The sequence below is a fragment of the Pecten maximus genome, chromosome 1 (assembly GCF_902652985.1).
Source record: "Pecten maximus chromosome 1, xPecMax1.1, whole genome shotgun sequence".
In the NCBI taxonomy this organism is placed as follows: domain Eukaryota; kingdom Metazoa; phylum Mollusca; class Bivalvia; order Pectinida; family Pectinidae; genus Pecten; species Pecten maximus.
In genome coordinates, this window is record NC_047015.1 from 53,652,083 (window position 1) to 53,666,958 (window position 14,876).

General features: G+C 35.2%; 1 protein-coding gene across 1 annotated transcript in view; it reads right to left on the reverse strand.

Moving 5' to 3' along the window:
• Window positions 1–14,876, reverse strand: part of LOC117337952 (cadherin-23-like) — a 184,808-nt gene that overhangs the window by 61,814 nt on the left and 108,118 nt on the right. The window contains 1 exon segment of the mRNA XM_033899111.1: window positions 10,060–10,137. Within this exon segment, the coding sequence (XP_033755002.1) occupies window positions 10,060–10,137 (78 nt within the window).

Consider the following 14,876-nt stretch of genomic DNA (forward strand, 5'->3'; position numbering starts at 1 on the left):
ACATTGTTGATGTTATTTTTGTGTAGATGAATTGTGTTTTATGATTTCTAATTAAAATTAACCAATATTTAATTAGTTTCAATCCCATTATGGTATAATTATTCCTGTCTGTGAAAGCCTCCTTCAAGGCCTTCCCAATTAAAAGTCCAATTTCTAAGAAAGCATTTAGTGTAAAATTTTCAGATATAAGATATTTGATCAATTTAAATATACTGGATTTATGACATCAATCTAAATGTACTCTTCAGTCAACTATAGGACGCATTTTGGTTAATGTTGCGTCCCATTCTGGTGCTTATTAGTTTATTAATGTAAAATATACTTTGTTATACATTAATTGTTTCCGTTTGTATATTCTGATGAAGTCCCATTGTTTACAGGTTTTGCATTATGTCTGCCTTGTCTGAGACAAAGGCTGCATTACAATATTGTATAATTTATTGAACTACAGAATATTCCTATATCAAATACTTTTAGTATACATGCCTTTGAATACTTTCACAAGACTTCCTCATATGAGATGTATAATGAAAGCTTATATAAACGTTGTGAAAAATTTTGAAAGCAAAAATCAACAAAGGGCTATAACTCTATTTCCAGTCAAACATTTGACCCATCTTTAGTATCGAACCCTCTACTCAGGAGATACAAACATATATAGTTTAGCAAATGATTTGTGAGCAATGTACAGTAAAAATGATATTCCCAGTACACACAGTGTGAAAACAAAGGGCAGTAACTCTGTATAAAGGTGAGTCTGAATTGAGATTTTAGTGTACGTAACAAGCTCTTAACCATCTGCAAGTCATAAATTAACATTGTCACTTATCAAGTTCAAGCTACAAATATTCTTCACTTAAGGAAATTTCTTAACTCAAAATTTCAAATATTAATTTAGCATTACTGAATTTAAGATAAGGAAAGTTCCTTAATTAATAAAATTATTCCGTAATTCCAAAAATGCTTTCCTATGGAAAAATTTCAAAGCAAAGCATTTCCTTAAGTTATGATATTGTAAGATACGTTCAGGTGAATTGATTCAGCTGCAGTAAACATGACATTTCACAAAAAACACCTGGTCTTAGGTTTGTATCATGCAACCTTCCTAAATAACATTCCGTAAATTCTTTAATGTATAATTTTCAATAAGAAATGATTATAAAATTTACCAAAAATATCTGTTCTTAAATTCTGTAATGCTTTCCTACAGAAGTTGACAAATACCAATGAAACAGGTACCAGGGAACATAAGTCGAAACCTGAACTGTATATGAGCTAAAGCATAAGCTTCTCGATTCGGAGATTGTGGTTATTACTGTTATCGCGGGACTTCATCTCGATAACGAGTATCTCGGCCAGTTGGAGAAAACATATGGAAAACCAATTATCAGTCATTTCCCATTTCCACGACATCCTTAAACAATAATTAAATCCTACTGACGATGGTCAAGCCAGTACCACAGCATCACCCAGATCGATGTTCACCGCACACCGAGCTGTCATGCTCCCAGAATGCATGCTCATTGATTGGCAAACGTTTTCTCAATTGTCCAATTAACTTTCTCCTAACAAGCAATTAAGCACAAGTTTTGTTTATTCATGGTGGTATACAACAATATCGAAAAGCTTGAGGCAAAACGTAAAATGTTGAAGATGTGAAGTTGAACATGATTTGTCTTTATTCGAAGAAATTCAAACAAAGACATTTCCTTAAATGGTCATCATCTATCTAGCGATTCCATGGTGCATTACAATCGAAGCTCTGATAGTTTTCTACTTATTTTAGGTTGTCAATTTTGAAATCATTCTTTGTAAAAATGCACTGGCTGATACCATCAAACTACCATTAAAATATCAAATTCATTAGGAGTTTCCACCATTAAAATTTATTAAAAAATCATTAAAGCTTCCTTCCACTAAACTTCCTACCATTAAAATTGTACTAATCAAAAGTTCCAGTCAATAAAACATAATTAATGGGTACCTATTTTCTGTATGAATATGCTATCGTTTTGAAACATGGCCATGAATCCATATCATTGTCAAGGTCAACTCTTCAAACCACAGAATGTCTGTGAAAAATTGTACAGCACAAACCTCACTTTGATTATAAAGGTTAATTACAACGAAAATTGTAAACCTAAATGTCAGCCTTTAGATTTTGGCTTAAAAATATGTTTGAAATTTGAAAACATTAAATAAAGTGTTTAAAGAAATCATTGTTATCATTTATGTTAAAACTAAAAGGGAAATTCAGGCAAAACATCAAAAATCTTGATTAAACACGTAGTGTAACCAAAACTCACAGTGATGGACAGATGGACAGATGGATGGATGGACAGAGCAATTATTAGAAGCATAATTCATATGAGTATAACAACCCAGAAAACTAAACCTAATTTTATTTTGGAACCCTCGAGCCCGAAAACTACTGCATAAATACAGGGACTGTGTCGTTATTTGATTTTGACCCCAATTCCAAATTCTGATGAGCTGACATGTTCACTGAGGCCTATACAGAAGAGTATCTATGGTGACCACTCGGGCCATCAGCTGGTCACTCAATCAGTGACTGGACACGGGACATTGTCAATAACGGATGCCCTAGATAAGTTATATACAGAAATGTAACTGACCGGATTGCGATTATTAAGTTTTAATCAAATACGCATTCCCAGGGGGGAAATCAACTTACACTCCATATTGACACACTATTGGTGGACTTTGGCTTTACTGGCCAAATCTGTGCTCAATCAACATATATATTTATGGTAGATATCTCGTAAATTTTAGAACAAAAATAAAATTTGGTCCAGCCTTGTTCATTCTATTACCATATCAGTGCGAGTTTCCGATTACAATCTATCAAGTATTTTGTGGAACATTTCTTTGTTTTTGCTATCAGTATTGCCTGACATTTTATTCACTCTATTTCATCTGACGAAGTGATAGAACAGGACAGAGCTTAACTACCAAAGTGAAATTCTATAAGACTTTTTCAATCCTTGTAATTCCAGAACAATTGAGCAAATCTTAAAACGTCCCCTTTGTTTTACAGTTTTTTAGACTAGAAACTATGGTTTAAAGACATCATAATCAAAGGCCCAGGGCATGATTCCCACTGGATTCAAAAAGGCATGGACACCAAAAAATCTTTTCCTAATGATGGGGGAAAAGAAGTGTAAAAATAACAAACTGATATTAGTTATAATGGCCTTATTATGGTATGTGGTAACGAAAATGTGTATAAAATGTCAAAGGTCAAACCTCAATCCTACATTTAATGGTTAAAAAAATATAGGTCACTGAGACTGAATCATGACACACTTTCATCACTGGCAGATACACAGTACAAGATGTTCTAGAAACCTGTTTGAACATTTTAGCTGGTAGAAAGACAGGTTGCAGTGACCTTGTTTTGACATGTGATAAACTTTTCCAATCCCAGATGTAACAATCTTGTCAGTCATCTGGCACAAGGTCAATTTATCATCTTAAAATTTTTTTCTTAAGTCAGGCTTCAGATTAAGATAAATGACTTCACACCGTAAATGATAAATGTGAAAGTGAAAATAAAACATTCAGGTCTACTCAAACTTCATTTTACCACTAGAGACACCAGACAGAATGACTGACAACTAAGCATACAATTTCAAAACTGCAAACATATGTGGATGACAAGAAAAGCCTGGAACATTCAAGACCCGAACTTTTCTAATGAATTAATGACATATGGAAAATTCAGTATAGATTTATCGAAAGATACAAATGCAGTGTAAGAGAATTATAATCAAACTTAACGATTATCTATTTAAAATATCACACAATATTTTCTGGACTTGTTGACCATGTTAACATGTCTATAACATTCTTGATTGAAATTTAACTAAACTAAATTACCTCTATAATCTTCAATTAATGAAATCTACTCAATCTGACATGTGTTTGGGAAATAATTGAAACTGATCAGAAATGCTGTTGCATCAAGCAACAAAAATCAGAGGACCAACAACATAAAATATTATCGAAATCTATTGGAGTTGAAGAAAAATATACACAGCCAAAAATATAAAATAATTTTTTTTTTCTATTCTTAGACCAATGTCAACGAAATGTTTCTTCGCGTCTCTTAACATCTTGATTTAAAAAAAAAAATCTGGTATGAAAGACAACCAGATGTCAGATTTGCTACTTTGCAATCAATACATTAACAATCACTCGCAAAACTCTCACTGTCTGCTAATTTAAGAAGCATGCTAGGTATTGCTAATGCAGTAAATGCCTCCTACCCAACCCCCGCTAAAAAAGGTTACAGTGACCTTGACCCAAAAACTCTGAAAGTCAATATTGTCCAAGATATTATGGTCCTCAATCATTGTATGAAGTTTGTTTGAAATCCCTCAAGGAATGAAGCCGATAGAGCGCTGACAAACTTTGGTGTTACGAACATCATGTACCAGATGGACAGAGAGGAAACCTATAGTCCGTCGATTTCACCCGTAGGGGACTAATGAAGAGGCTTAATTGATCAGTAAAGGGAGGTAACTGCTTATGGGACAAAAAAGACAATGGATTTAAAGACAATGGATTTCAGCTATAATAATTTATTTTCAGCAGAGGTCAAAATTGAGTGACCAAAAAAAAAATTTCATCCTTCTTTTAGCCTTATAAAATACAGTTCATAATTTCAGCTGTATAATTAACTTTCAGCAGGGGTCAAAATTGAGTGACAATTTTATCCTTCTCTAGCCATACACCACACAGTTCATAATTTGACTAGAGATTTTAATCATGACTTCTTTATCTTTTCAGTGTCCTTCAAAATTACCTTTGATGGAGCACGAGCATACGGGTGTCTTTTGGTAAACATCCAAATTCAAGGTCATAGAGATGCTTGATATCCTATAATACTCCCTCCCTCCCTGTAAAAACGGCACCCATATCCTGATCAGTGTATCACCCATCACAACCCTCATTACGAAACCTTGCAGTAAGCCATCAATTTATCAAGTGTCATTTGAAGAAAGAGAGATAATTCAATGAAAATATAAAAGAACTGTTATGCCCTAAGCTTTCATTGGAAGCCAAATTTGAATGGCGTTTCAATCAATAATGCTTGTTAATTAATTTTTCCTTGAAAACATCTCTCCAATAGGTAAAAAAATAACAGGATTATCTGTAAGACAAAATTAAACAGAGGAACGATTAAACTCCAATAGACATTCATTTATTGGACACAAACACAAAAATCAATCATGTGGTAGAATATTTCTGTGAGGAAAACGAACATTTAAATGCTACATCTACACAGCACCCTATCTCTATCAGAAGCTCAGCATATATCATGATTATTGTACGGAAATAACAATAGAAATGCCGAAATACCAAAGTCTGGAATGTTTCTATAAAAACAAAACAATGATAAGGTAATTCTTAGCGGCATGAAATGACGGAGTCTGTATTGCAGACGGCACTTAAGCATTTATTTACTTTCTCACACTGTGAGCTCCCGTTGTTTACATATTCTCTCGTTTTTTTTAAAACCTGATCACAGAAGTCAAACGACTTTACACTGGTTTCACCTGACCTAGCTTTTCTGGAATTGCAATGATTTTATCCAAGAACATCAGTGAGGAATCTTACAATGATGAAACAGCTGTATTATGTCCTTAACATCACTGACAAGTCCAAGAAGGATGAAACAGCTGTATGATGTCTCTAACATCACTGACAAGTCCAAGAAGGATAAAACAGCTGTATGATGTCCTTAACATCACTGACAAGTCCAAGAAGGACGAAACAGCTGTATGATGTCTCTAACATTACTGATAAGTCCAAGAAGGACGAAACAACTGTATGATGTCCCTAACATCACTGACAAGTCCAAGAAGTGAGAAACAGCTGTATGATGTCCCTTACATCACTGACAAGTCCAAGAAGTGAGAAACAGCTGTATGATGTCCCGAACATCCCTGACAAGTCCAAGAAGGATGAAACAACTGTATGATGTCTCTAACATCACTGACAAGTCCAAGAAGGATAAAACAGCTGTATGATGTCCTTAACATCACTGACAAGTCCAAGAAGGACGAAACAGCTGTATGATGTCTCTAACATTACTGATAAGTCCAAGAAGGATGAAACAACTGTATGATGTCCCTAACATCACTGACAAGTCCAAGAAGTGAGAAACAGCTGTATGATGTCCCTTACATCACTGACAAGTCCAAGAAGTGAGAAAAAGCTGTATGATGTCCCGAACATCCCTGACAAGTCCAAGAAGGATGAAACAACTGTATGATGTCCCTAACATCACTGACAAGTCCAAGAAGGATGAAACAACTGTATGATGTCCCTAATATCAATGACAAGCCCAAGAAGGACAAAACAGCTGCATGATGTCCCTAACATCACTGACAAGTCCAAGAAAGACGAAACAGCTGCATGGTGTCCCTAACATCACTGACAAGTCCTAGAAGGACGAGACAGCTGTATGATGTCCCTTACATCACTGACAAGTCCTAGAAGGACGAAACAACTGTATGATGTCCCTTACATCACTGACAAGTCCAAGAAGGACGAAACAACTGTATGATGCCCCTAACATCACTGAAGAGTCCTAGAAGGACAATACAGCTGACCATCAATTTACGACTTGTTGAACTCGGTCACATGCAGAAAACTTTTAATTTCACTATGATGACCTTGACTATCGACTTATACATTACTTTGGTGTGACCTTGGTATTTGTCGTTTGCAATATGGCCTTGAACTTTTTCATTACAATTGCTACTTGTGGTTCTAGATCTAATATATTACATTGAAAAAGACCGTGATAATTATAAGGCATAAGCTATCTATGACCTTGGCAAATATAACCTGACCTTGGAGTTGCTAAGTGGCCTTGACCTTAATGACTATATGACCTTAACCTCAAATTTGATGCCCTGTGACCTTTCATCCACAAAATTAATCCACTGTTTAAAACATTTTTATCTCGAGATCGCCACTTACCACACACTACAAGAAAATTCTATGATATTCTGGATTTCAAATATGGCCAACATACTGGTACTAATAGTCTCCACTGATGTCGCTAAGCTTTACAATTTATCTGTAGAGAGATTCCGGCAGACAAAGAGAAAAATAAAGCAAAATTTTCTGTCGTTCCAAAACAGAGCCGTTACCATTGGAGGAAAATTACACCTCAGTGAGGTTCGTGGAATGTAAATTCCCATCTTAGGGACAGCTAATGCCCGTACTGGATCGGTCATTTCTGGCTAGCTTCAGTCTCTGGGTCCTATCAACCATAAAATTGAAGTATGGGCACTGCACATTAAAGAAACAGTTAGCAGTCAGAGCCAGTGAGGGTGAATTTTGAGGGATGTGAATGTGTGTAGATCATTGATAAGTTATAGACTATGCAAAGCCTCCCCCTCCCAACCAAATCCGTCCCCACCCACCCTAGAATGATTTACAGTCCAACTATAATGGTAGGAACTAATAGTCAGACAGCTCCACTCTGAAAATAACCTTTTATTCAAAGGAAAGAACAGCAGAAATGATTTCTAGTTTCGACCAAATTAACTAGGTTATTTTCCCCACTACCCAGATGATCAATATCAACGCCGGACATCTCACTGTTGGTATAGATTTAACCCCGGAGCCTTACAACTAAGCTTCGGAGCTCTTAGATAAAACGTTACCTAACTCTATTCAGAGACCAATAATGCTCGTTTTCAAACAGATTTCGTAGCGTTAAAGCAAGGTGATTAATGGCAACCTGTTGGGTCATTTCTGTGCGACGTTTCGCACTAGCCGACTGCAGCACGCTGAGCTATAAATAAAGACCTGATAAGAATGTTACTAAGTTTAAAAACCCAATTTCCACAAAAGCAATTAAAACCGCAAAAAAACAGCTGAAGGAGACAATTTTATAGCTTTTCTGCGTTTTTTCTTCAACTTGGCTAAGCCTTTAGTGTCTGAAGGTCAAAGGTCAATACAAGAATGGTCTGTACCATGTTGGCTCACAATAGAACGACTTAAAAGATTAGTTTTTCCTTGTATTACAATGAAGACAAATCAAAATCAATTTTTTTTTTAAGATTAAATTAAGAAACAGCCTTGTGGCATTGACATTAAAAACCTCTTAGAACTGATCTGCAGAAAAACAACATCTGAATTAAATATTAGAAATATGCTGTGAATACTCTGAAATAGTACACATTTATAATAATCATATTTTTTTTTCCTTATCTTTAGGTGTTGTCTACCAATTTACCTACTACCACCTATATGTCCCAAGAACAAAAGTTTACTACGACAACAGTCGTCAAAAGTTTTGATTTCATGGGCAGTTGGCTGGACACCTGCCTAGTTTGCTCAGGTAAGGCAGTTATACATTTGAACCATTCTGGACACAAAAATCAGTTTGGGATTCATAATTCAGAGGGATTAATATTAGGATGTTTTTTATTATCATAACAAAGAGTCGATTCTGTACATCACCATTGCATTCCTTATCAAGAGGCAATTGGTTTTGAGAAGTATTGGATTTGGGAAGTTGCACTCTCTGTATAAATTTTGCATCAAATTAGCTAGGGATTGGACTTCAACGCAGGACAGCAATAGATATTTATAGGCTTATTACCAGACATGGGCTTATTACCAGGTGATATGAATCATTACCAGATGTGGGCTTATTACCAGGTGATATGAATCATTACCAGATGTGGGCTTATTACCAGGTGATATGAATCATTACCAGATGTGGGCTTATTACCAGGTGATATGACTTATTACCAGGTGTGGGCTTATTACCAGGTGATATAACTTATTACCAGATGTAGGCTTATTTCCAGGTATAGGCTTACTGATGAATAAACATGGTATTGTACCAATATCATTCCACTTCTCATATTATGAACTAACAGAGAAATTTCACCTACGGATATTTAGGGCATATGGATAATGTGATTGAAAAACAACTACAGTTCAGGACATCTAGATTATTGAATATATTTCATATTTGCTGCATGGCATTTTTGGTTATCTGCTATGCCCACACACTTACCACATAGGTTTCTATTATAAAATGCGACCAATTTTCATTTTCTTCATGAGGCATACTTAATGAATAAAGTCTTGCTCACAGGAACCTAAGCACTCTATTTTGTGAAATTATATATAAGTGTCCTGTACTACAGTCAATGCAATATTGAGCTGACCTTTCAGGACCAAAACACAATTACTGTATGATGTTTTCCATCTCTTTGTCTAACCAGAATTATTTTTTGTTATTTGTTTTTGTTTTTCATGGACTGAAAAAGAATTTATGCATCATTTCCTATTAGGATGTTTTGGTAGACAGCATGCATCTGATGAGAATCTTTTTCCAATTATTCAGTTCAGATGACAGTAATACTAAATACTAAATAAAAGGATATCAAGCTCAGTCAGTAGAGCCGTGGCCATGTAACCTCGGGTGAAGATCTACAACTACTACAAGGAGACCCCATCTCAAAATGACCCTTGCCGTTCATGGGGGTCTCCTGTATGCTGTTCAGTGAGGTAGTCACCAACTACAACAAGGAGACCCCATCTTAAAATGACCCTTGCTGGTCATGGGGGTCTCCCGTATGCTGTTCAGTGAGGTAGTCACCTACTACAACAAGGAGACCCGATCTTAAAATGACCCTTGCTGGTCATGGGGGTCTCCCGTATGCTGTTCAGTGAGGTAGTCAACAACTACTACAAGGAGTCCCTGCCTCAGAATGACTGTTCATAGGGCAATAAACCCAGCAAACAACCAATCAAACAAACATCACAAAAAGATTTAAGGGAGGCAAATGATGTCCACTGAAAGACAAGTTGAAGCCATCTGGCCAGTGCAGCAGGATTTTCTCCATTGTACAGCTTTCTTGCGAAACTGGGTTGTTGATGTCCTCAGGGACGAATTTTAGACTTTGTGAGGCAGGAAGTAGTAAAGAGAGGAGAGTGATGGATATAACTTCAATTATAAACAACCTATGTTTTTTATGTTAGTTTAAATATACTTACTTAAAGCTGTGTCTTCTCCCCGGACAATTACTCGGGACTGCGAAAACTTTAACAACCTTGGCGGATTATTGGCATTGCCTGGAGAAAGAAAAAAGAAATTGTTAATAAAATTTGTATAACAGCATCAATAAAAACAAACAAACAAAAAAACATACAAATGAAACTTTTGATATGATTTGAAGAAAACGGACACAAAACTATGAAAAACAGGAGATGAAAGGGTGACCTGATTCTTGATAGGATTCCTTAGAAATGATGATTATTTCTAGAAATATGCTTTCAGTTGTTAAATTAAAACCTCCTTTTCTAGACAGAATCTTGGTCAATTTAACTTTTAAAATGGTTCAAAACTTAATGTTTAATCTGTTCAGCTGTAATCTAGAAGGGTAAACTTGCACCTCAGTGTTACAATAATTATCGGTAAATGAGGTGGATATGAAATTTTAATAATAAATATTTTTTGTAATAACCTGATGAAAAGCAAAGATTTGTATATATATATAGGTAAGAAAAGAATGAATTTTGGGAAAACAAAGTTTTTGGATGAAATAGGGGAAGATTTTCTCAACATGCAAAGAATTCAATCATTATATTGAAATTGAAATAAAATTCTCATGGTGCATATAAAAATGTAGACAAAGATTTGTCGGAGAAAACAGCAGGCTTTCGAAGTCTATAATAGTCAATCCAGCTCTGCAGAAACAGAACAGTTAGTTGAAAGCTGAAATAAGAAAAAAAAAATAACAAGACTCACGGGGGAAAGGGAAACAGATTTTTTTCTGTGATTGCGTATCTATAATGACTTTACAAGGCAAAGTGACTTCTTCATGCCCTAAACCTACTAGTGCTTTGTGACGAAGGAAAGACGCGATGTAGGCAATGGATCGTATTGTCCAGTCCCAGCAGACTACTGGAGTCGTCCGTATACAGCTTACATTTCAAGTAATAAAAGACAGTTTTTTTCCACTTGAAATTCATTGTTTTTTGAAAAACATTAAGGAAGATAATTGTTTTGTTTTTTTGTTCTTTTTGTTTTGTTTTTGTTATTCATGAAAAAGGATATACTTACTGTTGTTTTTTAGTTAAACCTCTTTATAATGCCACTGTTTCATTTGCCATTTACTGCCAACATTTCTCTGATATTTGTTTAATTGAGGTTGAGAGTACAGGGGGGAGGGGGAGGGGGGCAGGGGGGTTAATGCCCCCCACAACAGCCAGGGCTTGGTTTAGTTTTGTATTGTTTAACGTCTTCTATATAGTCAGAGTCAAATGAATCTGTCCACTTAATGACAAACTTCTTTATACTAAATAAAAAAATAAAAAACAGTGCCCAGATGCTGGCAGTATAATAGATATATGACTTCTTTATACTAAATAAAAAAAAAATAAAAAACAGTGCCCAGATGCTGGCAGTATAATAAGGTTTTATAATTTATTGAAATTATGAATATATAAGCCTCTTTTCTGTTTTTTTTAAGACAAAAAGTAAGCGCAAGTCTGATCGAATCATATTACCCTACCGCTCTGGTATCAAAAATGATATCAAAAGGCAATTACTGTAAAAACTAAGCCACAAGAACAACTTGTAATATGCAACACATTGCTGAAACCAAATGGTACTCAATGAAATAATTGGCATCTAAACTTTTTGTGAGATTTTGAGTAATATTTTGGACAATTATGAGATACATTTTGGACAAATGGATCAAGACAAAGACTGGCAGTCTTAAATGAGTTTATGAGATGCATATTGGACAAATGGACAAAAAGACCGGCAGTTTCAGGTAAGTTTATGAGGAATATTTTGGACAAATTATGAGATACATTTCGGACTAATGGAGACAAAGACTGGCAATGGTGAGTTCATCAGATACATTTTGGATAAATGTAGCCAAAGATGACAGTCCCAGGTAAGATTATGAGATATATTTTCAACAAAAGGCCAAAAAGACTGACAATCAAAGGTGAGTTTATGAGATACATTTTGGACAAATGGGTACAATGATAAAGAATTACCACCTTTGGAGAACCTACACTCTACTTTGGTGTGGATCAGGTTCAGTTCTAAGTCATTCAACAGTTATAACTAATTTAGCTTTTTTCTTTGAAGCTATTCTTAAGCTAAGCACCTGTCTGGTTGCCAACCTGGTATTACATAATACATGATTTCAACTAAAATCAGTCAAAATACACTAAAGATTAGAATTACAATATGAATCCAATTGACTTTACCCTTCTCCTCAATATCGTGTCTGGCACTAAGACAGATGGCCTCCAATCGTTTCCAAATACATTTATACTTTCCGGGGTGATGGACTAGCTTAAGTAATGAAAGTCTAGTTTACGAAAAAACATTCACTATAGTTGTGCGTAATTTGGCGGGTGTGGCCGGCCAGTGGACGATATCTGTCAGTTTGATTCATACTTCTGTTCCTACTTAGTCAATTCTATTGTCTCCAAGATTTATATACATATTCACTTAATATTGATCCAGCTTTCCTCCTCGACTAGCAAGTATTACAACACAAACATTCGTGTACTATACAACAGCTTGATAAGATTGATTGGATGAATGTAACATGGTCTAACAAGACAAATCTGTGAATTACATTCCCCCAACGGATAAGGAACTATATGCCAGGAATGCATAGATGACGAATCCATGCAGGAACTAATTCTACACACTGAATGTCTGACAGACCCACTGTATCAAATAATTGCATTTGGCAGTATAAATCTGAATAAATTAAGAAATATCACCAATTTTAGTGAGTTCAATGTAAGTGCAGAATCCATGCTAATGTTCTATCGACAAGGAGTGTAGGAAATACAGCCCAGATAAACTTTTTCTTTGAAGTAGGTCAAAGGTGAAAATATAGGTCAAAGTGACCTACTTTTGGTATATGGCTCCCCTGGGTGAACCTATGCCCCAAATATAAAGTTCCAGTCAACAAGTAATATAGAAAATAGAACCTGAACAAGATAACGCGGGGGCTGACAGACAGACAGCACAATGCAAAACTATAGCCCTCCCTCCTCTGGTTCCGAGTTGGGGACTATCAACCTGTTTCACTACAAAAATGCTGATATATTTTCACTGTTTGCTATGTCCTGTGTACTTGTTTTTAAAAATGTTTACTAAGTGCACTTTTTACAGTTATGCCCCCTTAGTTAATATCTGTGTGGTCAAACCATTATTTAACTGTAGAATTATACAGCTGAATTTTGCTTTTCTGAAGAGTTATGTCCCTTGGGACTGAATTTATCAATGTTTTACTATAGAGTTATGCCCCATTATTTAAGATATGTCTATGTTTTACTGTAGTGCGATATATCCTTGGAGCTTTGCTATAACAATATTTTCTGTAGAGTTATGTCCCTTGGGATTGACACTGTTTTACTGTAGAGTTATATCCCTTGGGATTGACATTGTTTTACTCTAGAGTTATGTCCCTTAAGATTGACACTGTTTTACTGTAGAGTTATGTCCCTTGAGAATGACACTGTTTTACTGTAGAGTTATGTCCCTTGAGAATGACACTGTTTTACTGTAGAGTTGTGTCCCTTGGGATTGACAATGTTTTACTAGAGAGTTATGTCCCTTGGGATTGACATTGTTTTACTGTAGAGTTATTTCCCTTGAGAATGACACTGTTTTACTCTAGAGTTATGTCCCTTGGGACTGACTTTATCAGTGTTTTACAGTAAGGTTAATATCTTTTCATCACTTCCTAACTACTAAACACCTACTTACTACATAAATCTCCCACATTAATAGTAACTCTATGGCATCCCTACAAATGCATCCAGAGTCTAAACTTTATGATTTATTTCCTCAATACCACCAAAGCTACAGAATGTGTATTAATTTTCATTTTAATTGTTAGAAATGTTCCCTGCTTCCCCATAAACACAAAACATGATATATATTTTCATCTATGGCATTGGGGAAGACATATTACACAAAATATTTTGTTGAAACAGCCGTTTCCTTCAACACATCCTTGATAAAGAGTCCTTTTAAAATCTCATTCTAACTTCTATCTAACAACGAAGGCTTTTTGCCAGGGGAGATAACCAATCGTACAAATATCTGTAATATCTTGAATACACACCAATGTATACACATTCTGGATATGTTCGTGCGACATTCCCAGAAACAAGTCTATGACTTGATGCATTGTCTGTGTCCCCTATGAGCTTGTATTTTTAGGACAACGGCTATTTACAAAAGAGGAATTTCTTTCGGAGATGCAGTCTGCTGTTGCTGGAGGTTCGTACGACTAGAAATCAATCATCCAGGATGAATTTTTACATGAAGGCAAGACTGAATCAATGATTTTTATATCTATCACAGCATGTGCTGTACATATCTGACAAGAAACAATACACATACAAACTCTACTTCCTATTTGATGTTAAGTATACGGTGTAAGTATACGCTGTATGTGTAAGCTATGAGACCAGTCTATTCTAAATAATTCATCTCTGTTTATTTCGGATTATTAACGCCAATCATGTAGATTTCTGCCCTGATGCTACAAGTCACAATGATATGCCATAGTGTAAAATACAAAATGACAATACTTGTTTTCTTTTCTTTTCTTCTTTTTTTTATAATCTTTGTTTTTTTGTTTGTTTTTTTCTTATTTATTTTTTCTTTATTCAATATCTTTTTTTTTATTCATAAGCTTTATTATAAATATAATACACAATTTACATTTTGAAGTGAGATTTTAATGTCAATAAATAGCTATGGTGCAAAGATATCTCCCTGTCTTGGGCTTTTGAAATCAGGAAAATTTTATCACAATATA